We start from the raw sequence: 25,416 nt of genomic DNA, 5'->3' as shown, positions 1-25,416 counted from the left end.
ACCAACTGAAGCCCTAAGCTGAAATTCTTTTGGCCCAAACAGTAAAAATATACTGGGAATCGAGCAAGACGAGGTTTTTTGTTTTCAATACGACCAAACTAAACCCACACTCACCACACATTGCCTCCATTCTCTAAAACCGACGCCCTCAACCGCGGCCATACGCCGTCAACGTTCTCCGGTCTCATTTCAGCGTCCAGGTTACCGCCACGTTCATCTTTTGGTTTCTTCTTGTTCCTGATCTCATTTGCTTTTTTCGTTCTTGTATATTAATTTAAGAATAGATTATTTGTTAATCGTGAATCAGAAATGATTTGATTAGCAACTATGTCGACTTGCACGCCATGCAGGTTCTATTTTAGCTTAATACGATTTCAGGGTAACTATTTTTTGGGGGCCATTCTTTTTTCGTATTCTGAGTTTCTTGTATGTGGAATTTTATCAAATACCTTGCGCTCACAATGTTAGATGCAAACGTTTGATTTGAACAGGTTTATAAATTTGTATGATTCTTCGCTAAAGCTGTGGACTTTAATCTTAGGTAAACTTCACAAGCCAGATGAAGTTTGGGCTGTAGATGAGCAAGTGACTTTGTCTTGATGCTATTGAACTAGTTATTCTTGGTTATTGGATAATGGCTTTGTCGATCTCTAGAAGGGTTGTACGTTCTTTTGGTTCACTGTCTGCCTTGGGCTTCCGCGAATATCCAACTGTCGCAGGTCGATCATTTCAAGCTTCTGGTCAGAACAATATACTAAGTTACTAATATTTCAACATTGTTTGTTTGCTGCTTATATGTGATTGGTATACTTGACCTGGTAACTTCTTTTTTTCTAATTAGATTTGAGTGGTCGAATTGCTGGGGATAACTTGCTTCATGCAGAATGTTTTAGCCTTTCCAAGGTATGCTCTCATTTTGTTTTCTGTCTAAATATCCTTTTTGTAGAATCTATCCAACAGGATGGGTGAATCAATCCAAGGAAAGGGGATTTGGGGGTGGGGGATCTAGTTTACTAGTTAATGGATTTGCTATTATTGTTATCCTTAATTTTTAGTTTAGAAGGTTCTAACAAGAATACTTATAACAGGCTTTTTGTTTCTGCATCTAGTGGAGGTGCCCTTACTACAATACCAATTATAGAATTCTGTATTATTTGTTTCTATCTTTATAACCCCTTCTAACCCCTTGGTGTTTTTGTTCTAGTTATTTTGCATGTTTATGCACCTAGCCTCTTGTTATCTTCTCTATCTTGGCGTCTCTTTGTATTTTATCTATCTATACTACATTTAATTGATGTAGGGTGGTCCATCTTTCCTTGGTTTTCGGAGGTTTTCAACCACAATTTTGACTCCTGATTCAAATGGAGGTGCTTTTCCATCGGATTTACTGTCTTCAAAGACTGTGCTAACACCAGAGCGTACTATAGGTATGGAAACATTAAACCACATTCCTCACGTAGCTACTTGCCTTTAAAAATTTTAATAGTCATAAGATGGAAGCATATTAATGTTTGAATTTTGAAGGCAATATGCATTTGTAGGAATCTCTGGGATGTTCTTTGGCTTTCTAAAAGATATAAAGTTAACAAAGGTGGAGGCCTATTACTGTTACCAAGCCACTTTATTAGTTGTTTCTGTGCTAAAACTTGCCTCCAGAAGTCACCTTGACATATGCCAACTTGTTAACCTAAATCTCCACTTTGGGTTTTGTATTGCCTTCCATTTGGCATCTTGTTTTCGTTAAACTGAATTCAGCTTGTAAGCCTTTAAATAATTGTTGGAATAGGCCAATGTTGTTTTTTTGTTTAAATGAGGAGCAGTGTTCTATTGAATTAAATGTATTATTATGGTGCAGGACTTTATGAAGACCTGGTAGTTCCTGTGACAAATTTTCATAATGAAGACCATGGCTTGATGGTTTTGGCTGGTGATGTTTTTGATGTACCTATTAGAAAGGATATTATCCACCGTGTTGTACGATGGCAGCTTGCAAAACGACAACAGGTGCCATTTCATCCTTCTTTATGGATGCTTGAGGCTCGCTTTTAGGATTATCTTGGTGTTAATCAAATTCTTCAGACCATACCATATTCTGCACATCATTTTGCATTAAAAAGATTTTCTGAATTGTGCCAACAATCTGCTAAGATTAGTGATAATTGAATGGTCAACAGGGAACACATTCAACAAAAACTATTAGTGAGGTTAGTGGGACTGGTAGGAAGCCCTGGCAACAGAAGGGTCTTGGTCGAGCTAGGCATGGATCACTGCGTGGTCCCCAGGTGACCCCTTTGCTGTTCTTTGATTTTTAAGAAGTTTTGGATCTATGGTCCTATTTTACTATGGCCTTTTAATTGATTTTATGGATTGATAAAAGTTTCGAGGTGGTGCTACTATGCATGGCCCCAAACCAAGAAGTCATGCTTTTAAATTGAATAAGAAGGTTAGGCGTCTTGGACTGAAGATTGCACTGTCTGCTTGTGCTGCTGAAGGAAAGGTAAGTTAATAGTATTTGGCATATGCATGTTACGTGTAGTTTGTTCACACTATTTTGCATTTTGTAATGTGGTTTTACAGATCACCTTAATAAATGTAGAACAAAAATTTTCAGTGCTAAGTTTTGAATCCTAATTGATTAGTATTACCTGACTGAACAGCTTCTTGTCTTTGAGGATTTGGAGGTCCCTACACATAAAACAAAAAATATAGTGAACTATGTAAATCAAATGGAGAATACCAAGAAACTTCTGCTGGTGGATGGTGGCCCCATAAATGAAAAGTTGAAGCTAGCTACACAAAATTTACATTATGTCAACGTGCTGCCATCAATTGTAAGTTGTGTCAACTGTAATTATCTCAATGTGGTTGCCTTTGTAATTAATTACATGGTAACTGATTAACTTTGTATTGTCACTGTCTACCATATGATAGATTTGGTTTAGAACTATTTGAATGCTATCGGTATTCACTTATAGGGATTGCATCATGTTATTGATTGCTTTAACCAACTATTCTCGAATTGGTTTGTATGTTATTTTTCTTAATGCTGAGACTGTTGTGTATGTTTTTGCAGGGCTTGAATGTCTATAGCATCTTGCAGCATGACACATTAGTGATGTCCCGTGATGCTGTTAACAGGATTGTCGAACGAATGCACACTCCAATCAGCCGTTGAACTAGAACTGCGTCTATTGGTCACTTAGTTTTCTATTGGAATAGAAGCCTATAATTTTGCTGAAAGCAGCTGAGAGAGAGAAAAGAGAACCCCAAACGATTTGTGTGTTATCTATGATGGCATTTTCAAATGCATGGCTGGGTGTATAATTTCATTTGTATCAACATATTCAGCTTTGATTTTTGTAGTAAAAATTTGGTGAGACAGAAAACAAGAGATTGTTACTTTCTCCACCTATTCCTGTTTGGTAACAATAAATTTTCTTGACCATTTTCTTTTGTAGTAGTTCTGGGCATTAATGAAAATTTCCCTTTGAGAAAAAAAAAATGTCAGTCAAATAATTTCTGCTTCTTCTTCTTCTTCTTTTTATTTTTATTTTTATTTTTTTTTAAATGTAGGAGTTGTCAAAAAATATAACTTAAAATATGCATTAACTGAATGGAACATAGGAACACTTTATTTGTAGTTCAATGGACAGAATATTTTAGTTTTAAGATAAAGACATTATGATTTCTTTTCTTCAACCGAATTGCTGACAATGAAAGAAGTGTGGGTGTTAAGAAAATTGGAGCCCCGGCCAGATAAGCCCATAAAATAGAAAATGGGTCAAAAAGTGGAGATTGTAACTCTTCTTTGCGACGTAAAAACAAGATTGTAATTAAATTACTGTACTGTTATCCCATCTTAGTAAAATATTTGTAATTCGAGATTAAAAATCTTATATTTATCCTTCTATGATGTTGAAAAAAAAGCTCCTACATTGGGTTGTTGTGTCCAATCCTAACGGTGAAAAATTAGAGAACTACATTGAAAATCATTTCACACTATTATTTTTCTTACCAGAATGAATTAAAAATTTTTAAAAAAATATATATAAATGACTGTAATTCCAGCACTTGACTGTATTGTCTCCACTCACTCCATCAACGTACTTTCTTCTTGTATGAGTTGTCTCCTCTCTTCATCTGCCATGAGGGGAACTTAGGGTTTTGTCTATCTTCCTTCTTTCCTCCCCTTATTTCTTCAAAGCTTTCTGTTTCCATTGTTTTGAATAAAAAAAAATTAAAACTTCCCCCCTAAATCCCTGAGCTTGACCGTAGCTCAAAACCCTAGCTTCCATGGCAAAAACAAGACCAGGAATTTCTGGCACCAAGCCCAAACAAGGGAAGAAGGACCTCGACTCTTACACCATCAGAGGCACCAACAAAGTTGTCAGAGGTATTGTGATTCTCATGTACATATATACGCCTACGAATACGTATACGCCGTAAAAAATTGTCGCTTTGGTAATGTCGAAAATTTTTCATGGGAACCTTTTGGATCTTGGCATTTCGTGTTTAGCAATTTTAAAATTTCAAATCTGTCATGTAGCATTAGTGTCGATGATTAAGAAGTGAATGTTTGGTTGTCGGGTTTTACTTTTTTGCTGGTTTTAATGGATGCATATACATTCACGTTGAAAGATGTCTGTTTGCAGAAGGGATTGTTGGTGCATCTTTCATATCAACGTCAATGTATATGCATATGGGTGTGTTTTACGGGCGTATATAGATGTTACGAGATTGTAGTTTGCGATGGCTTAGAGTGAAAGTCTGATTTCCTTTTGCAGTTGGGGATTGTGTTCTGATGCGTCCTTCCGACACTGGTAAGCCCCCGTATGTGGCACGAGTTGAGAAAATTGAAGCAGATAGCAGGAATAATGTGAAGGTTCGAGTACGGTGGTATTATCGTCCCGAGGAGTCACTTGGAGGAAGGAGGCAGTTCCATGGAGCAAAGGAGCTGTTTTTGTCTGACCACTATGATGTGCAGAGTGCTCACACCATTGAAGGGAAGTGCATCGTTCATTCTTTCAAGAACTACACTAAGCTTGAGGATGTTGGGGCTGAGGATTACTATTGTAGGTTCGAGTATAAAGCTGCTACCGGTGCCTTTACTCCTGACCGAGTTGCTGTGTGAGTATGATGATGCATTGGTTGGTGAAATATGGCTTTTAGCTCACTTGTTAGCAATGTGGTATTGATTATTTGGTGCCCCTGGATTTGTCTGTTTTGAAGGTATTGCAAATGTGAGATGCCTTACAACCCTGATGATCTCATGGTGCAATGTGAGGGCTGCAAGGACTGGTATGGTTTTCTATGTATTTTTGAGTTCCTGGTGCCAATGGGAGGCCCGATAATTTTTAATATATCTATAGGTTCTTATTGCTGTTCCTATAGGTATCATCCTGCTTGTGTGGACATGACAATTGAGGAAGCGAAAATGTTGGATCACTTTGTTTGTTCTGAATGTTCTGAGGATGATCTGAAAAGATCACAGAATGGGTTTCATCCATCACCAGTATCTGATTTAAAGGTAAGACCCTTTTTCTGAACAAATTCTCATGATGCTTGGCCAGTTGTCTTTCTGTTTCTTCTTTGAGCAATTTAGTATTTACTAATCCTCTGATATGCAATTTACTTGATCCGTTTATGGTGTCCTCCAAGGAGGTTTGTTAATGAATTTAAGGGCAATTAAGAGGAATTCTCATCCTCTACAAATAAAAATAATGGTATGTATGGCATATATGGTCTTAAATCACTGGGAAGTGGGAACCCTCTAGTTAATGTTGTTTGTGTGTGTTACTATTGACTATAAATGGATAGAAAGTTAATGTTAGTTAGGAAACATGCTTTACTCTTAGATGCAAGTCCTTCTATTCGTTAAGTGCCTTGAGGTTGTATCTGCCTGGTTTTTCTATTTCCAGTAGTTGATTTGGATCAGGTTTGAGTGGCTACCATATCTCATGACATATTATTGAATCATATTTATCTATAAATAATATATATAAAAGCAGGAGTTTGGAAATTTTTTTGAATAGATGAGAATACCCTTTGTTTTCAATTATATTACTATAATATTTAATTTAGAATTATTATTAGTAAAAGAGTTGAAATAAAATAGAAGTTGTGATAATTTAAATTACAATTACTCGTAAAAATTATGACATAAAAAAAAAGTTGTGCTAAATTTAAAATAGAGTTATTATAGAGCTCTAAGTATAAACTATAGGTAAAATTGTGATAATTATAATTATAACTTTGGATTATATTTGAACAACAATGGCATCGGATAGAAATGAAAGATCATTTTAATTTTTAATGAGGTAATCTAATGAAAAATTGTTTTTTTTATACGCTATTTTTTTATTGCATGTAAAAACCTTTGGTGAGTTTGTATTTAAATAAAGTCAAATTTCAAAATTATTAAATTGATCAACATGCAACGCATGTAACATTAGAAACTAGTACCTCTATATATCTGATCGTTGACTGGGTTTATCTCTTTATCCTGCAGTCTGCATACTTATTTCCATTTCACTACATCTTTAAGATTAGCATTGACTTTAGCTGATCAAGGCCAGATCGTCGTTAGTTGTTACTAGCAAGTGGCCAAACATTTTACTTAATAAATTAACAGGTGCTTTTTTTATTTTTGATAATTGGGATTGTGGAACATTTGGAACATCATAGAGAGCTATAGGCAATCATCTTGTTCTAGACATGAAGTTTAGAGTGAGTGTTTAAATATAAAAATGTCTGCTTTCAGTGAAAAGTCCATTTATCTGAAACTTTTGCCTACAATGTATTTATATTGTGTTTTAAGGTCCTGCCTCAACTTCTCATTTTTGCGGTATTTCCCAGGTGGATGCCAAACGACGAAAGAGGTAAGTAAGCCATGGGGAAATTTTGTTGCATGAGGGGAGAGACTCCTTATGCAGATTTGGCTTGTTGTCTGTCTGAGATGTATAGTGCTGAAGTTGTGTTTTGTCCGAACTGGTGGCTGTTAGTAACTTATGTGTTGGAGTGGCGACATCTGTGTCTGTGTGTTAGGTCAAGGAGATTAAATCTGTGCAGGAGGATTTATCTGTAGTTCTCTGATGTTGAACCGATATTTGCGGTACAAAATCTTTCCAATCTTGCCTTTCTTTCCATCACACATGTATGCATTGCCATTTCCCACCATAAGCTCACCCCACTCAAATTCATTTTCTGCAATAGTAATGTTGAATGACCCAAGGTTGCGTTGAATTTAGGCTGTGCAGAAACTACATTTGTTTCAATAAATATAGCCAGCCTTCTGAAGAGTTGTGCCCTTTTCTACTGAGCACGACAAACCCCAAAAATTTACCTTTTGTTGTAAAACATGGCAAATGGGATTGACATATCGGCGGCATGGAGAGAGAGCAATATATTTACTCTTACCATGCTAACAAGGAGGAAGATTTTACCTCAAGAGGTTATAAATGCACTTGGCTCTTTACGGATTCTACCATGAAGCAGAGTTTGAAGATTACTATCACAGCACGTTCGGTTGGCATGAATAGCCAAGTGGTTCCTGCCTTACTCGAAGTGCTACACTGATTCATCTATTTGGTTCATGTAATTGCTATTCTTTGGAGTAGTCTATTACTGACAGCAAAGAAAATGGCCAGGATAGCTCTTCAATGCTTCCCCCTCAAAATTGGCTATTCAATACAAGGAATAGCCACTCGAAGCAAATTTCCAAACTACCCATTAAACAAACAGCCATCAAACTCTTCATAAAAAAAATAGCCATTCAAATCTTCAAAAATAAAGTCACCAAACTCAACCATGGCAGTGCACCAACCAAAAAAGTCAAAAGTCATAAAATTTAAAAACATCAAAAGAAATGGTATTGTATACCAAGTACCAACCATGACAGTATGAATTAGCATACTAACCAAACTGTACGTTTTACATTTTGATAGTTTTTTAAATATTATTTTATATCAAACTAGAATAATATTATATTATATATTTATAATTAAATTTTATCTGGTAACAAAAAATATATATTTAAACTTCATCTTTTTATGATTTAATATTTATCTTTTTAGTGACAGCAAAATATTATTTTTAATATATATTATAAAATATTCTCTATTTTATTATATTTGTTTTTAAAATTAAATTAAAATGTTGATTTTATTTTAAAATCTTGTTTTATTATATTTATTTTTTTGAATGACATTTATTGTCTTTAATACTAAGTAATTTAGTTTTTTTTTTAAATAATTAAATATTTTAGTAAGATATTAATAATATAAATTTAAAATCTATAAGTAAAATTGTTATTTTAATCTATTCCTTATCTATTCTTTTACCCAACCAAACAATGTATTAGTATTATTTGTCTATTCCATTCAACTAACCAAACTACTTAAAATTATTATCCCTCTATTCCATTTTCACCAAATAATTCTATTTCAGGGAACCATATGGTCTTTGCAAAAAAGCTGCCAGTGGAATGTACTACTGTGGTGCAGTCAGTCGCTTGGCTGCCCAGCTAACCTCAACATAACCTCAAGTGACGATATCTGGTCTAAGAATATCACCGGACCTGTATATAGTAACCTTACGGGACCCTATTTGCAAGCTCAGCAATATCGCCAAACGGGACAACAGTTACCTTGCATCCACACGAGGGAACCTAAGACTTGTCCATAGGAATCGATGCAACCATGTCGGCCAACGAGTTTTATATCCCAAAGTCAAGGTTTCTTTAACCAGGTTAACCAACAAAATTTCGAGATATAATTTACAATTGAATTTGAGCATTACGAGGCCATGTCTACCGAAAAACATAATTACAAGTCATCTTAGTATTCTACTCGAACGAGGTTCCAATAACAAGTCTGCCTTACCATTAAACAACAATGTATAAATAATCAGAGTTTGATTTGAGACTAAAATTAAACAACAAAGAATGATGCATGTTTTAATTAGAACATCTTAAAAAGGGAAATAAGTCAATCTGTACGACACATACACTCTTTACACCGTGGATACCGGTAAACACTTCTAGCCTTAGGCCTACTCTGGACATGTTTAGTTTGTCTAACTGCCTTCCTCACTCTCTGCTCAAACACTTTCCACTCTATGGTATTGTTCTTGATGAAGATATCAGCTAGTCTCCGCTTATTTGGGCGTATTGTAGGCATCCTCCCTCCACCATAGTATATTCGATACCCAGATACCAAAGATGACAACTGGCTACCAGAGTCCGTCATGGCAAATGCATCAGCTGCAGTGCAGGCAATGAAGTCTAGTGCTGCCAGCTACAGATCAAAGGTCATAATATGTAATTGCACTCGCACCAAGTATGATAGTAACCAACATTGATAAGAGCATAGAAAACCATTTGTCCTAATCTTACTAGCCTTAGAGATGCTATATTAAAAGTATTAATCTAATTATTTCCAAATATCTAACTTGGTTATTTCATAGTCTATATCACTGACAGGAGACTGCATGAAAACAACCTGGAAACAAGCAGTAGCAGCTTGTGCATGGTGAAAAGAGCTAATGCCAAAGTAATTTTGAAAATTGTGGTAAAGACCAACAACTCATCAATGCAACAATAGCAAAACCTACACTTTTCATCAAACAAGAAGTGGATATGCTGCATTGTTACCTGAGATGAGAAATTCTTGAATGGTTCAAGTTCGGCGGATGACAGCAAATTCTCTTTGGTAACTAAATTAGGATACAAGCTTCTCAAAGCAGCTAATCTTGATGTCCCTCCATATATTTGTGCCCCTGCGACATATACTTGAGTCTTACGATTGAAACCTAGAGCAGCAAGCATAAGTACAGCTTCTTCTGGTGTTAATGGACATAACCCTTCAGATCGGAGCATGGCAGGGGAAGGTAACCTGAAGCATGTAAAACAGTTGGCTTCAATATAAAGCAATATTTTGCATGCTTCTCCAAATTCACAAGGAATGATACGGCAGAAATTTGACAGACGATGAAGAAATATAGAATGTGTCGGAGACAAAAAGAAAACTATTCATACTTCTCCGTCTTCTTTAGCTCTGTTAATGCAGGAAAATGGATTTGTCGATATGCTTCCAATTCTTGCCCCTCTTGCTCACCTCCGCCAAACTCACATAACGAATGAGCTACCATGTCAATCTCAAATCTCAAATGCAAAGCAAGATATTTGGAAGCTTTAGCACGATCACTCCTTGCAATCATAGCAGCCACTGCATGTGGACCAACAAGATAATGATCCAATAGTCCTGGCTGAGCTGAATGCTTGTGCAATCTTTCAAGGAGTAAAGCAGCAGTTTCTTGTATCTTCGGAACAAATTTAAGCGCATGAAAATTACATCTGCATCGAAGCCTCTAGATGAAGTTTCCCAATTAGGAAAAGCAAAGTAGAAAAGAAAAGGATATAGACATAAATTTTATTACCAACAACTGATTATAACAATTATCCAATGAATAAAGCTTAAAATTCGAAAGGAGCTTGCTATGGCATCAGAAATTAAGGCTAGAAATTTACCTGCAACTGAAATGGTATTGGGTCAAAAGCCAAACGGTTCCCAAAGCCAACGAAATGGACAACTCGTTTCTGAAGTAGGATAGGGAGAATGTCTTTCAGATAAAAACTTGGTTTAGATTCCTTCCTAACATCTACGTCTGTCACCTGGAAAATCAATTGAACAATCACTATTGATAAAAGACACCTTAAGACCAAAGCTGCGGGCAAAAGCCATTCAGAACATGATTTAGAGGCAGAAACTCACAACACTACCAATTGCCTCCAAATCTAGAGACTTTAGCTCCTCAGGAAGTTCTTTCACTATTCGAATATCTGGAGCCAGGTACTTAATAAAATGCTCCTCCTGATAGATATCACCAAATTGACTGCGAAATTTAAAATACAGTGCAGTCATTTTTCTGTCAAGTCCGAATAGAAGTCATCTGATAGATACTAAACAAATTTAATCTGAAAGTTAATTCCTTTCATTCAGTGTTCAAATATCAACAATATACTTTAAAAGAAAAAAAAATGTTTTAATGTGAGGAAACATCCATCTTCCAGGGGAAGAAACATAAAAAAATTAAGATGAAAATTATTAGCAAAAAAAGAAGAAGAAAGGAACAAAAATAAAAGCCTCACCTTACATCTTTCCAGACACTACTGTACATAAATTTGGGAACAGCAAGAGTTGCATTAAGTAAGCGAGCAAGTACTACAGCATTGCAGACCTGTAACATTTAGCAATCAAAAATTAAATCTACTAATCTCAGAGAGGAAAGATGAAAGCAAATTCAATAGCTTGGAACACATGCTAGAATTTCTGCTGTTGGAATCACTTACTGCCACACGCTGCTGGTTAATTCCACCATTTGCAGTGACCATAATGTATCCATTCTTCCCCTCTATCAAATTAAAAAAGAAGTAATGTAAGAACTGAGAACTAGTCTAAATTATCCATACCCGAGTGAAGTAAACATATAGAAGTCAAAGAAAGAGACCATTAGGTTCCCAGTCACGTTGATCAGCACAGGGTCTCCAAGCAGAAGCAGGAACCACAGGTTCCTGCCATAAATCTTTCGGTTCACGTTTATTTTGCCCCTATGTGTCATATCACTTCTTTCAATAAAACATGAAAAACAAGAAAAGAGAAACTGTACAGAAACGGGAAGTTTGTCAAAGAAAGTGAACGAAAAAGACATCATTGCTTATATTGAAATACCTCAGCCAAAGCATGAGCAGCCAAAGCCAACAACCTTCCATAAATACCACTGTAATGCTTTTTCCCTTTTCTAGGCTTTGTCACCTTCACCTGCAAAAGCCACAATCGTAATGCTTTGGCAAATAAATTCATATCACACAGAGAGTAATGTCAATTGTCTCCAGAAATCATATTACTCTCCAATAAACTAATAATCACTATTCAAATATGCACTATTCATCCATGAATTGTAGAAGTCACACTTGTGAATGGTGTGGTGATTAAAGTTGTATTGGATATTAATGGACAAAAAAGTATCGGCAAACCCAAATCATACAAGCTCTCTTTCATTTAGCAACTTAGCAATAGACGATCAATGCACTTCATTGACCTGGAATTCCTTGCATTAATAAGGAAACAATGCAGCTAACCACCTACTAAAAACCCATTATTTCTTCATCATTAGTGTTAATAATTGTGAAATAAAATCTCAAAGCAAATGAGAGTTGAGCTACCTGAGCCGAAACAGAAGCATTCCTGGAAGATCGGTCATCGGATCCGACCCGGTGATCTTGTAACCGCAAGAGCATAATCCAATCGACCAAGAAAAACAAACCCACCAATGCAGTCACCACTACAAGTCCTTTCACCCTTCTCTTTTGGTACCAAACTTTGCCTCCTTTTCTCTTCGCGTTCTTCGGTTGCTTCTTTCGATCACCCCATAATTTTCCCAACAATTCAGCTCCAACAAATGACGCCCCGCTCTTTTCACCGTTCAAGAACCGGCTGGGGCCGAGTCGGGGTGAATGACTGGGGGACCCTTGACGACTCCTGGGACTCCCTCGGAGGTCGACCCGGTCGGGGATCCGAACGGTGTTGGATCGGTCTTGTTTAGATTCAACGGCAAGATTGTGTGAATTGTTTGAGTTGCTAGTTGAAGACATCGGATTGATGGGTTTAAGACCCGGATCCCAATGCAGAGAGAGTTAAGGGAGATTGGGTTTATTTTTTGCTTAGGACATCACAGCGAAAAAAACGCCGACTTTTGTAGTGCGATGTTAGAGTGCGATCTTGCCGAAGGTGGGATGGTTCAAATTTAGTGAACTATTCTGAAATTCTGGGCCATCTTGAAAGCTTTTGGGATAAGGATAAATCAGGGGATTGTCGTTTCACTACTTTGCATTAGTGCTGCCGTTGGGTTACTCGGACGGTTTGACCCACAATATCAATTGCCCATTTGCCATCCCCCGCTTTTAAATGAAAACTGGTTCCATGGAGAAAACAGAACCGGGCCTAAGCCGGTAAATATTTTCGAAATATAAAGTATAAGTTGAAACATAAATGGGGTTGGAAATTATTTTTGATATTTTTAATTTAAATTGTTTATATGCATTTATAATTTAATAGCTATGCTTTTTAAATATATAGTTCATTCATTTCTTTGAAAACATTTATTTTTTTATTCAAAAGTATAAGTTTAATCGTTAGTACTATTCAAGTTCATTTATTAAGTTCAAGTTACAATATCTTTTATCTTTTCATGACCATTAAATAAATATTTTTTTAATTTAAAATATCGTACCAATAAATATAATAAAAAATTTGATGATATTAAAATTTTAACTTAAAATTTAAAAATAAAAATTAAAATTCTAAATTTATGAAGTGCATAGAGATTTATTGTATATTTTAATCCATTTATATTTATGAATAGAAACCAAGTAATGTAAACCCAAAAGGGAAATAAAATGGTTAATTAGATGTTTGAAGATAAAATTACGATATACAGTCTCAAAGATATACTTGGACCAAAAATGAATGCACAATTAAAATAAAATAAAATAAAAACAAACAAAGCATAGGTAGTTAATAGAGCACAAATTTGAAGAAAATGTCCATTTAAAAACAAAAAAGAAGAAGGAAATGAGCCATTTTTTAAAAAATTTAAGAAAATATGTTGATTTTAAAGAAAAAAAAAGGTAAAAGTGCGTTGTGTATAAAAACGTGTCCTACGAGATATGCTTTTCGATTTTTTTAACATATCAGCTCATCTGGTTAGATAATTAATTGTTAGTGGTTTTATCATTGAGTTCCAAGTTCGATTTCTCTCATATTTGTAATTTTTTTATTTTACTTTGTTTTAAGCTTTTTTTTGTTATTTTTAATTAATACTTTTATTACGTTAGTTCGTTTGGTTAAATGGTTAAATCATATTGATTCCATTCTTGAGTATCAAGTTTGATTTTATAATAAAAGAATATAAATGTACTTAGAAGAGGAATTAAACTTGGAACTCAATGATGAAGTTATTGTTATCTAATCATAACCATGTTAGCTATTGTGATAAAAGTATTAATTAAAAATAACATAAAAAATATATATATATATGAGAGAAATCAAACTTAGGATTTGAGGATAAAACCACTATACAATTAACCATATGAGCAAATGAGTTGATATGTTAAAAAAGCCAGAAAGCATGCCCTATCTATAAAATGCATTTTCAGAGTGAAAACACATTTTACATATATAGTGCGCTTTCACCTTCTCTCTCTAAAACCGATTTATTTTTCTAAATTTTAAACAAAGTTGCCCATTTCTCTATTTAAAAAAAATTGAAATTTTCTTCAAATTTGCCCATTAATAGAGGAGTTTATGGTTAGGGCAAGTTCAAGACAAGTTTATGCATTATATTAGTATATTTTATATTTGTTCAAGTTCGCTATGACCTAGAATATGGGTTTAAAATTTTCCTTAAATGTACTCATATTTGTAAATGGTAACCCAAATTCATTTTAAGTTGTTTTATATTATATATATATTTTTTAAATATATTATTTTTACTTTCGTATTTAGTTCCCCTTACTTTTTAGGAGATTTATGGTTGCCTCTCCCAACAATATTGTCTCCAAAGTTTGAACTCGCGTTCTCTTGTCAAGAGTGTAATGTGCCTTATCAATGCACCATCACTTGTTGGTATTTTGTTGAAAATTTAAATATATATATAACTTGACATATTTTTCTAATATTCACATAATATTATATATTTAAATTTATGTTATATTAATTACAAAAAATAAAAAAAATACTACAAAAGTATAAATGGGTGGGGTTAGGCAGGCTTGGACTTTGAACGTTGAAGTCTAAGTCGAACTCACATTTTAAATGAGTTCAATTTTTTTTGTCTAATTTCATTTATCAAATCTCGTAGTTTTTATCCAATAATTTATATTTTGATCATACCTTCAACTTTGGGTGAATAATCCAATCCATAAATATGTCTAATAATTAATCCTAATATTGTATTAAAATGAATAAAAAAATTGCATTTAAGAAAAATAAATTTTGAAGGGTAAACTTTTTTTTAAGGGTTAAAGTATAAAAACTTTCAAAATGATAATTTAAGTAATGGACTTTGTTTTTTATTCCATTTATGTTAAGTTTTGAGAATGATCTGACAGTAAACTTAATATATAAGGATTTATTAATTTCTCATCATTTTCCACGTCAAAACGGTGCATTTAGGATGAAGGACTAGATTGAAACAGTGCATTTTGGGGATGACCATTAAGTTGCACATTTTGAAGCATTTTTTAAAATAGAGTTAATTAAGCGATGATATTGATTTTAAAAATGATGTGATTAAATTGAAATATGTGAAATGTTCATCAACTCATTACTGTTTAATTCATAGAACTGCATTTAATGTGCGCTAAATTTTTTAAAATTATAAAATTTTAGTATTTTAAGCTTATGTTAGTTTTTTTTATTGATTTAATAATAAAATTAGTTATTTAATATTTATATATTTTATCAATTTGATCTTAAGTATAAAAAATTCAATAAATTTATCCCTTAATGTTTATAAAATTTATCATTTTAGTTCCAATTCTAAAAAATCAATAAATTTTGGCCCTCAATATTTACAAAATATGTCAATTTAGTCCTAACTCTAAAAATTTTTTAAAAATATATTTAAAAATTATTTTTAGCTCTTTATAACTCATTGACTAGCCCATGTGAGATATTAAAATAAGAAAAAGAGTACCCTCTTTCAAGTCACTTGCAACAATTTCTTTTACTATAATTTTGACTTTACACTAGACAATTGTTTTGGAACCTACTTGGAATAATTGGCTATATTACTACCCGAAAAAATAATGTTTTCAATGCCTTTATTTTATTTTGGATATTAATTTTTGTGTGCTTTATCCCGACTTTTTTAGAGTCTTTTGCAGGTGACTTGAAAAATGGTACTCTTTTTTTTTTAATATCTCATATGGGTTAGCTGATGGGTTATAAAGGGCTAAAAAATATATATATTTTTTTAATTTTAGAGTTAGGACTAAATTGACAAAATTTATAAATTTTGAGGGTAAACTTTTTTTAATTAGAACTAAAATGACAAATTTTGTAAATATTGAGGGTTAATTTTGTTACTAGACCAATAAAAAAAGCCTACATAAACTCAAAGCGACTCAAATATTTAAATTTGAAAAGTTTAGTGACTAAATAAAAAAAATTAATAGTTGGGTGACCATTTTGATAGTTTATCAATAAAAAAATTCCAACATGTCTGCATCATCATTTGATAGAAAAAATATTAAAAAAATTTAGGTTCTTATTCAGGGGCGTAGCTAGAGGGGCTGGCATGGGCCCCGGCCCCCCAAAATGTAAAATTATATTTTTAGCTCTTTAAATTTTTTAAAAAATTTAAATTAATAAAGGTAAAATTACACTTTAGCCCCTCTAAAATTATAAAAATTCGATTTAATCTTTTACAAATTATAAAGATATAAACTACAGAAAATTAAAATTTCATCCGGCCTCCCTAAAAAATTTTCCTGGCTTCGTCCCTGTTCTTATTTGAAAAAACAGGAAAAGTTTAGAGCTAAAATGTTAATAAAGCCTTAAAAAACATGTATTGATGCCAGATGCTATAATGTAGAGTTCATGCGACGTGAACGTGAGACATCAAGCATTGTGACGCATCTACTATTTGTCTTCATTTTTGCCTTCGGAATTTTCTTTCTTTCGAAAGAAAGCTTTGGAATTTAATATTATAGTATTCACAATCACAGGCATTGGAGTCGCCACGAGTTTGAGATTTCATAATTTGACTTAATCCCTTCCCTGCCTAGCTGCCATTTTCTTACCCATGCTTGCGTTGTTTATAAGGAGATTTCAAAGTGTGAGTCACAAGATTGAATATCAGGGATGTGACACTTTTTTATTTATTTATTTTACTTATCTTTTTTCTTGACCAACTCACTGCTTTATTTTCAATATAAATAATAAATTGGGCCTGCACCTACTGTCTTTGAATGCATACGTTACAACTTGAAACAGTAAAATCAAACAAGGCAGCATTGATCATGAAATAATTAGAGAACACGTTGGATTTAATTTAAAAAAAAAAAACTCATTTACACAAATTTTGACTTAAAAAGAACCAAATACGTTTTCCGTCTGTGTGTTCGACGATTAATTAATTTATTTAATTGACGCTACTAATTCCTCTACCATCTAATTTTAGCCCACGGATTCAACGCTGCATCCACCGCACACCGGCCTGCCCCATTCTTTTACTTTTTCTCAGCTGAGTTGTAGACCAACCGCTTTCTTTTCTTTTTCTTTATTGGCCATTTCCATTGCCTGCAGCCTCCCTATGGTTTTCCCACAATAAACTAATCCTGCTTTTTGTCTCGTTCGCTACCTCTTTTTTTTTTTTGCAATCCAATCTCATCGTGTATTTCGAAGTATAAAAAAATTATCCAAATTTTTATAATTTAGGCATTAAATTTTAAATTTAATATCCTCTGAACTCTGTTGAAAACATGAATGCAAAAATAAAATTATCTTCCCAAATTTAATAATACTTTTGCTACCCTAATAAAACCAAATCATAGAACGAAAGTGGGGTGATATTGAAATAATATTGTTTGAACGATAATTCAGTGTTTAGAGTTTTATTGATAACGAAAAGGACTTAAATGACAACTTAAAGTATCCTATTTTATCCATTTTTCAATTTCTTTTCCAAAAAGAAAAACAATCCTCTGATAGGGACAGCCATGTTACCGCCACGCAGCTAACGCTAAATCCACGCGGCGACCTTCACGAAATGGCAACCTACTCTCTCCACACACTCAATCGCCTATCGCATCGGCATCATCGACTTTCCTTCAATGTAAATCGCGCTCCCTTAATTTCCACGCTCTCACGCCGCGACTTAGACAAAAACTAGCCGTTGCAACACCCACGTGGCAGCTTGCCGACATTGAAAGCTGCTTCAGGTATACTAATCAATTAATTGTTACTATTAATGAATTTTACTTCATTAAAAAAAGGAAACTCATACCCGTTGAATCGAAACGACACAAGAAGAAAGCGGACCCTACCGAAACGTTAACATCAAGGCAACTGCCAACCTGAACTACCATTTCCTATATCTTCACAACAGCGACAAAACCATTGTAAGAAAATATAAATCAAAACCCGCGAAAATTACTACAAACATAAATCCTGCTTGAGACCAAAAAAAAAAAAAAAAACCACCGATCTCATTATATAAATGACTGTTTTTTGTTTGTTTGGGGTTTCTGGTTTTTAGTTGCTAACCTGCTTTGCTTTATCAACAACAAAGAAGGTTTTTTTATTATCCATTTTTGGGTTTTCGGTTCTCGGTTGCGTGCGTTTCACTTTCATGTCTAAGTAGTGGAGAAATGATATTGCTTTTTATCGAGTTTTGAAGTGATCCAAGCACTCCCTAATTCCAACTTCTGATACGCATCATTCAAAAGCTAAAGAGAAAGTATTGTCTTTGGTTTTGGCCTTTTAGATTGCCCGAAAATTGTTCCTTTTTATTTCCGCTCCACTTGAAGAATCACAAACAGAAAACGAGTAAGGATTTGTTTGTACTAGAATGTTTCCTTTGTTTCCCTTTTCCGATGACTTCTGTTGATTGTTTTTTAAGTTATTTCATATTGAGAGGACTTGAAAAAAAAAATCCTTCTTTATGTTTTTTTATGTAAAGCAATGATTTTTCTGCGAGTTTTATTTTCCTGTGAGGTTTCTGTTTATATCCGGAATATATTGCAACCTTAAGAGTTTAATCGTTTAATTACGGTGGATTTCCTGATCTGGGAATTATCTTCGTGTATGCAGAGAAGATTTTATATAGATGGCAACACTAGGTGATATAGGGGTTGCAGCAGGCATTAATCTGCTAAGTGCTTTCGTTTTCTTACTAGCGTTTGCTATATTGAGGCTTCAACCTTTCAACGATAGGGTTTATTTTCCGAAATGGTATCTCAAGGGTTTAAGAAGCAGTCCTTCGAGGTCTGGAACATTTGTTAAGAAATTTGTCAATTTGGACTTCCGTTCCTACTTGAGGTTCTTGAATTGGATGCCAGAGGCTCTCAAAATGCCAGAACTCGAGCTTATCGATCACGCCGGCTTGGATTCAGCTGTTTATTTGCGCATTTACTTGATAGGGTATGCTGCAGGCCATCTTAATTTCTTAAATTATTCATTTTTTCCTTCACTATTATTGCTTTGTTGCTTATGCTCTAAATGGAAATATTAATTTTGCTTATAAGCTGTATCTGTTTGTGGGTCTCCGTATATATGTATATTTATTTATTTTTCTTCTTAAGATGATGTAGTTTTTATGAAATGCGTTAGCTAATGATAGTCATTAATCATTTATCTTTTTTTCATTTCGTCTTTGTCCTTTTCTGATTGCTCTCTTGTTGTTCTGTGTGCAGCCTAAAGATTTTTGTGCCTATCACCTTCCTTGCATGGGCGGTCCTAGTGCCGGTTAATTACACTAATAAAACATTGGAGTTGCAGCTGAAGAATGTTACTTCAAGTGATATTGATAAGCTCTCGATTTCAAACGTTCCAGATGGATCGGATAGGTAGGAGATATTCTATCACTGCAAATTTCTTTTGTCTTAGTCTGTGATACAGGTTACAATGGACTAATATTTAATCATATGTTGTAGGTTTTGGACACATATAGTAATGGCTTATGCTTTTACCTTTTGGACATGCTATGTGTTGCTAAAAGAGTATGAGAAAGTTGCGAATATGCGGTTGCAATTTCTTGTATCAGAAAAACGCCGGCCTGATCAGTTTACTGTAAGATGTGTTCTTTGCATTATTATCAAAAAAATTATTTAAATTTACTCTTTTAGTTCTGTATTATAATTCAAAGAGATACGATGCCTTTTACTAAATTGCATTTCGAATGGAATTTGATTTTTTTTAGGTGCTTGTGAGAAACGTACCACCAGATTCAGATGAATCTGTAAGTGAGACTGTGGAGCACTTTTTCCTGGTTAATCACCCTGATACCTATCTTACACATCAGGTGAGTTCCTCTTGCATTTGTTCCAATGATTATATTATCTTCTTGAACTTTGTTACTATTCTACCATGTATTCTCGTTCAAAGACATTTATCATAGAATTCAGTTCATGATATAGTTTTCCTTATATTCAGGTAGTATGCAATGCAAACAAACTTGCGAAGTTGGTGAAGAAGAGGAAAAGTAAGCAGAATTGGCTTGACTATTATCAATTGAAGTATTCCAGAAATAATGCAAAAAGGCCTATTATGAAGGTAACTTACTGCTGTTTGTCATGGTTTTAGAAGCTGGTCTCCTGTTGATGTTCAGCTTTGCTTTATATTTCTGATGTCTTGACAAGCATATTATCTCTTTACTAGACTGGTTTTCTCGGGCTCTGGGGTAAAAAAGTGGATGCAATTGATCATCACATAACTGAAATCAAGAAGTTATCCGATGAAGTAAGTATTTCCATTTTTAACTTGCAAATTCTCTTTAGGTTGATTTTTTATTTGTTCATTCAGTCAAAAGATTCAAGCCTGTTCACGAATACTGCATCTGAGCCACAGCCATTTGTTTTTCTCCGCTGATTGTCTTTCAACACTTGTTTTCATTATTCAGATAGCTGAAGAGAGGGAGAGGGTCCTAAAAGATCCAAAATCCATAATGCCGGCTGCATTTGTTTCCTTTAAATCTCGATGGGGTGCAGCTGTTTGTGCTCAAACTCAACAATCCAGGAATCCAACCTTGTGGTTAACAGACTGGGCACCTGAGCCACGAGATGTATATTGGCAAAACCTGTCAATTCCTTACGTCTCGATAGCTGTTAGGAGGCTGATCATGGCTGTAGCATTCTTCTTCCTGACTTTCTTCTTCATAATCCCAATTGCATCTGTACAAGCTCTGGCCACAATAGAAGGCCTTGAGAAAGCAGCACCATTCCTGAAGGCCCTTATTGAAATGTGAGTTCCATTTTATTTTCAAAATCTTGAATCATTATTTAGATTGCAATGCTATAATTGATATTGGCCTTTTTTCCCCTCTGCAGACCGTTTATTAAATCGGTTATCCAAGGTTTTCTACCTGGTATTGTTTTGAAGCTCTTTCTCATTTTTCTGCCAACTATTTTGATGATCATGTCCAAGTTTGAAGGGTTCACATCAATATCATCTTTGGAAAGGAGATCAGCAACTAGATACTATCTCTTTAATTTAGTGAACGTATTCCTCGGCAGCGTAATTGCAGGCAGTGCACTGGACCAGCTAAACACGTTTCTTAAGCAATCAGCAAATGAGTATGTATTCCTTCCATTTTCTTCTGTAAATGTCTGTTATGGTTTTGATGTCTAAATTTGCCTTAATTTCGACATAAACGATTCTGCCCCTTCTTTGCAGGATTCCTAAAACAATTGGTGTAGCTGTACCAATGAGAGCAACTTTCTTTATTACTTATATCATGGTTGATGGATGGGCTGGAATAGCAGCAGAGATTTTGATGCTGAAACCGCTTATAATTTACCACTTGAAGAATACTTTCTTGGTGAAAACAGAAAAGGACAGGGAAGAGGCAATGAATCCAGGAAGTTTGAGCTTCAACGTTGGAGAACCTCGTATACAACTCTATTTTCTACTTGGCATGGTTTATGCTACCGTGACACCTGTTCTACTTCCATTCATTGTAGTTTTCTTCGGGCTAGCTTATGTTGTCTTCCGTCATCAGGTAAAGAACTTTGACACATAATATTCAAGTAGAGTAGTAAATGAATCTTTTTGCTTTGTCTGATTCTCTCTATTTTGTTCCTTTGAAAATATAGATCATCAATGTTTACAATCAAGAGTATGAAAGTGCGGCGGCATTCTGGCCTGATGTTCACGGACGCATTATAATTGCTTTGCTTGTCTCACATGTCGCGCTCATTGGATTGTTAAGTACAAAGCATTTGGCTCAGGCAGCACCACTTCTCATTACTCTTGCTGTCCTCACAATCTGGTTTTACAGATTCTGCAAAGCGCGATATGAACCTGCTTTTGTCAGATATCCTTTGCAGGTTTGTTGGTGTTTACATATTTAGTTGATGGTTTCATCCGTGTTTTCAGTGATTCATTCATGATTAAAGCTTTCACAATCTTATTTAATGAATTTAGTTAAATGACTACCACTAGAGTGATGAATGAACTGCATGTTCAATCATCATAATCATTACTTTCTCTGTTGTTTGTTTCAGGAAGCAGTAATGAAAGACACTTTGGAACGCGCACGGGATTCAAACTTCAATTTGAAACCCTATCTTCAAAATGCATATATCCATCCAGTTTTCAAAGAGGAGGATGATGACGAGGAGGAGGAGGTTGTCAAGTTAGAAAATGAGAGTGTGTTAGTACCCACGAAACGCCAATCTCGAAGGAACACACCAGTACCTAGCAAAATGAGCGGTGCATCCTCACAATCCTTACCGGAGGCTGTTCCTGAACATTCGGTGCCCTAAACTAGGTAACAACTGTGAACCGATGTTGTCACCATACTGCTATATTTGACACTGAGCAAAACCATGCAGCGTACTGAGAGGATGCACTGTAAATTAAACGAGCGAATTCTATATCTGTTCCATGCTTTTTTTGTTTGCAAGGAAGTTCTTGAGCAGGGGATTTATCCCATTATATGTTTCATGAAAATCACAAGCTTGTAGTTCAAACAAAATATCATGTTAGATCATGTTGTTTGACTAAGAAGATAAGAATTGGCATAGTACCTTTGATCAAATTGAGGGAGGTCTGATAGGAAACTTGTGACATTTTTATTACAATTTATTTAATTATTTTTTCGTGTAAGAAAACTCCACTGTTCAGTATTTAAATTTTTGGCATTCATTGCTTTACTTAGTCACGGGGCTATGGTTGTTTCACATATTGTGAAGTGAATGAAATGTTGTTTGACTAAGAAGATAAGAATTGGCATAGTACCTTTGATCAAATTGAGGGAGGTCTGATAGGAAACTTGTGACATTTTTATTACAATTTATTTAATTATTTTTTCGTGTAAGAAAACTCCACTGTTCAGTATTTAAATTTTTGGCATTCATTGCTTTACTTAGTCACGGGGCTATGGTTGTTTCACATATTATGAAGTGAATGAAATGTGAAGCTTTCCTAGTTTACTTGGTTGCATTTCCTCCTAACTTGCCCTTCCTCATTGGTAAGAACATTTGATGAAGATAGCTTCACAAACGCAGAAGTAAACACCCGGAAAAATCGTCTGCTATCGGCAGCAAACTGTCTGACTATGGGTGCAGTTCGTTGATCTGTCGAAATCCTTGAATCAATAGTGAAGAGGCCGTTCCCCAATAAAACATCTCTGTAATACTGGTTATCGAAACATAAGGGAGTCTTGTCGTTCGGCACGACAGTCAGGTTCGTTAGTGGGGTTTTGGTAGGGCAAAGTAATCTCAATATGACTCCAAATCCGGGATTAATTTGGTCGTCAGGCTGCCTATCAAATAATCTGTCCACAATGTTTAAGCAGTGTCCACCTCCTAATGTATGAGCCCCTGTAACAAATGAAAAGCTTTTCAAGTTACGATTGTAAGGACATATATAAACCCTGGGGTTGGCTGATTGATTTAAGTAATTACCCATGATTGCAACCGATTCCTCAAGGTTTAAGCTTTTTGATTTGAAGATATCAAGTAATGTATCGACTGTAACATTCGATGGAGGAATCTTCACATCAGCTGCTTGTCGACTAGAAGTGGTGGAATCCTTTCTTCCGAGAGGGATCTGAATATCGGGTCCTCCTGACGGTGCAACTGATACCTTAGCTGCTAAGGCAACAATATCTGCACAGGAGACCTGCCCTGGACACTTTGCTTCTAATTTTTCTTTTATACTGTGAATAGTTTCCAACCTTCTAATACCCAAGTTCATTCCAGAAGCCATCTCAGAGTTGCCTTTAGCAGGTTTTGAGTCCAACAGGATCGATGCATCACATCCCTGTATCACAGAGAGATGTCAGATATAGCATAGAAACAACACGTGTATGCTTACAAAGCATGAAGATAACCTCGAGCATAGGTTGAGACCAAAAGAGAGGAATACCTGGACTTGGCAATCATGAAACAAGAGCCTAAGGAAAGCAGCAGGTGCAGTAGGGTCGGTTAAGATAACCCCAAGCACAGCTTTTCTCACTGTGTTCTCCACGTCGGGACATGAACTCTTATAGTAGTCATAATCGAGCTGAGCTTCCCAAACTCCAACCAAGATCCCCATCCCTAATGCTACTTTTACGAACAACATAAAACAAGCATGGTTTCTCATTCTCTCTACTAAGCTTTCTACATCGCCCTCTTACAACTACCTAATGCAATGTAGATAAACACCATAAATATAACAAATCTGAGTTGAGAACGAGTGCTGAGCTTTGCCTCATATGATAAATGACTTCCGCAACAGGTCAAAGCAATTCACTGAAGTTGTGGCCTGAACTGTACTTCATAGCAATAACTTTCCTCAAGCAGTTCCATCTGCTTCCACAGAAAAAGGGTCTTGATATGTAGCATACAGCATCTATGCCCTGTGTGTGGTCCTGTAAACATGAATGAGCAAAAGAAGAAATTGCACCCCAAACATGTGGTATCGACCAATAGTTTCCCATCAATTGGTATCTCTTAGCTTACTAATATTTGAATTATCTTTTGTCTCAATATATAATGAGAATGTGATCTGTTGTGATAACACCAATGATTAATGTGTCATATATCCACGTCAATTTAATGAGAATAATGCATTGAATTGTTTGAAATTATATATTACCATTTTCTGGAAGAATGTGAAATTTCATGGATCACTAAATTTCTGGGTGGAGATTCTTTTTAATGTACAGTAGTATAAATAGTACACTTATGGATGTCCTTCCAGTTAAGTTTTGACAATTTCGAAATTGTGGGTCTGAATTCACGCTACAATGCATGAGTGATGTCTCAAATCTCTCCTTTGAATCAAATTTATGATCCAACAAAACTGCATTGCCACTGGCACAAATAGTCCAATTTATGATCCCACAATCAATTATTTTTGCTGCAACACTTCCTCAAACATTTTTTATTATTTTTATTTATAAGCATTTATCAACTAAATTCGGCTCAACATGGAGATAGTTCAACTTAAAAGTGAAAAGTCTTTTTATGTTGTTGCTCCATGCTCAAACCCATCATTTAAATTTTGCCATTAATTTACAATTTTACATCGTAAGTAAAGCAAATAACTAAATTTAAATATTTAGTTTCTATTTTTATTTTTTATGATTAAGTATGATTTGTTTTACGCTTTATGAAGCATAAGTGGTATAAGAAATAAGTAGTGGCTT

The 25,416-nt window shown here is 34.8% G+C and overlaps 5 protein-coding genes across 17 annotated transcripts; 3 read left to right on the top strand and 2 right to left on the bottom strand.

Moving 5' to 3' along the window:
• Positions 1-3,445, top strand: LOC107958294 (50S ribosomal protein L4). Of its 10 annotated transcripts, none has more exons than XM_041113672.1 (10): positions 78-200; positions 308-379; positions 492-719; positions 842-903; positions 1,301-1,427; positions 1,856-2,004; positions 2,175-2,282; positions 2,378-2,497; positions 2,658-2,831; positions 3,074-3,445. In XM_041113672.1, the coding sequence occupies exons 3-10, from the start codon at positions 635-637 to the stop codon at positions 3,173-3,175; spliced, it is 927 nt and encodes a 308-aa protein (XP_040969606.1). In that variant the 5' UTR covers positions 78-200; positions 308-379; positions 492-634; the 3' UTR covers positions 3,176-3,445. The 10 variants fall into 10 exon arrangements, with proteins under 10 accessions (XP_016749499.1, XP_016749502.1, XP_040969606.1 ...); XM_041113666.1 differs by having other exon boundaries at positions 492-740; XM_016894010.2 differs by lacking the exon at positions 308-379 and having other exon boundaries at positions 1-200; positions 542-740.
• A 492-nt stretch (positions 3,446-3,937) lies between these two features.
• Positions 3,938-7,145, top strand: LOC107958293 (chromatin remodeling protein EBS). Of its 2 annotated transcripts, none has more exons than XM_016894009.2 (5): positions 3,938-4,393; positions 4,785-5,127; positions 5,230-5,298; positions 5,392-5,527; positions 6,856-7,145. In XM_016894009.2, exons 1-5 carry the CDS (start codon positions 4,294-4,296, stop codon positions 6,880-6,882), a joined length of 675 nt encoding a protein of 224 aa, XP_016749498.1. In that variant the 5' UTR covers positions 3,938-4,293; the 3' UTR covers positions 6,883-7,145. The 2 variants fall into 2 exon arrangements, with proteins under 2 accessions (XP_016749498.1, XP_016749497.1); XM_016894008.2 differs by having other exon boundaries at positions 4,022-4,393; positions 6,818-7,145.
• A 1,662-nt stretch (positions 7,146-8,807) lies between these two features.
• On the bottom strand, positions 8,808-13,001 carry LOC107958292 (O-fucosyltransferase 15). 2 transcript variants are annotated; one of them, XM_016894006.2, is made up of 10 exons: positions 12,221-13,001; positions 11,727-11,816; positions 11,506-11,605; positions 11,348-11,409; positions 11,147-11,235; positions 10,770-10,890; positions 10,526-10,669; positions 10,034-10,365; positions 9,650-9,890; positions 8,808-9,293 (listed from the first exon to the last, which is right to left on the bottom strand). In XM_016894006.2, exons 1-10 carry the CDS (start codon positions 12,647-12,649, stop codon positions 8,985-8,987), a joined length of 1,917 nt encoding a protein of 638 aa, XP_016749495.1. In that variant the 5' UTR covers positions 12,650-13,001; the 3' UTR covers positions 8,808-8,984. The 2 variants fall into 2 exon arrangements, with proteins under 2 accessions (XP_016749495.1, XP_016749496.1); XM_016894007.2 differs by having other exon boundaries at positions 11,506-11,620; positions 12,221-12,351.
• Positions 13,002-18,186: 5,185 nt separating this feature from the next.
• LOC107958289 (calcium permeable stress-gated cation channel 1) lies at positions 18,187-22,937 on the top strand. Its single transcript, XM_016894004.2, has 12 exons — positions 18,187-18,608; positions 18,873-19,202; positions 19,475-19,627; positions 19,715-19,850; positions 19,981-20,082; positions 20,214-20,333; positions 20,439-20,519; positions 20,680-21,020; positions 21,107-21,352; positions 21,453-21,777; positions 21,872-22,105; positions 22,283-22,937. Exons 2-12 carry the CDS (start codon positions 18,889-18,891, stop codon positions 22,541-22,543), a joined length of 2,313 nt encoding a protein of 770 aa, XP_016749493.1. The 5' UTR covers positions 18,187-18,608; positions 18,873-18,888; the 3' UTR covers positions 22,544-22,937.
• Positions 22,938-23,164: 227 nt separating this feature from the next.
• On the bottom strand, positions 23,165-24,850 carry LOC107958290 (peroxidase 29). 2 transcript variants are annotated; one of them, XM_041113665.1, is made up of 3 exons: positions 24,150-24,850; positions 23,687-24,044; positions 23,165-23,602 (listed from the first exon to the last, which is right to left on the bottom strand). In XM_041113665.1, exons 1-3 carry the CDS (start codon positions 24,366-24,368, stop codon positions 23,205-23,207), a joined length of 975 nt encoding a protein of 324 aa, XP_040969599.1. In that variant the 5' UTR covers positions 24,369-24,850; the 3' UTR covers positions 23,165-23,204. The 2 variants fall into 2 exon arrangements, with proteins under 2 accessions (XP_040969599.1, XP_040969598.1); XM_041113664.1 differs by having other exon boundaries at positions 23,165-24,044; positions 24,150-24,849.
• Positions 24,851-25,416: the final 566 nt, after the last annotated feature.

This window comes from Gossypium hirsutum, chromosome A05 (assembly GCF_007990345.1).
Source record: "Gossypium hirsutum isolate 1008001.06 chromosome A05, Gossypium_hirsutum_v2.1, whole genome shotgun sequence".
NCBI lineage: Eukaryota > Viridiplantae > Streptophyta > Magnoliopsida > Malvales > Malvaceae > Gossypium > Gossypium hirsutum.
Note: the sequence above shows the minus strand (reverse complement) of the source record. Positions and strands in the feature narration are given on the sequence as shown.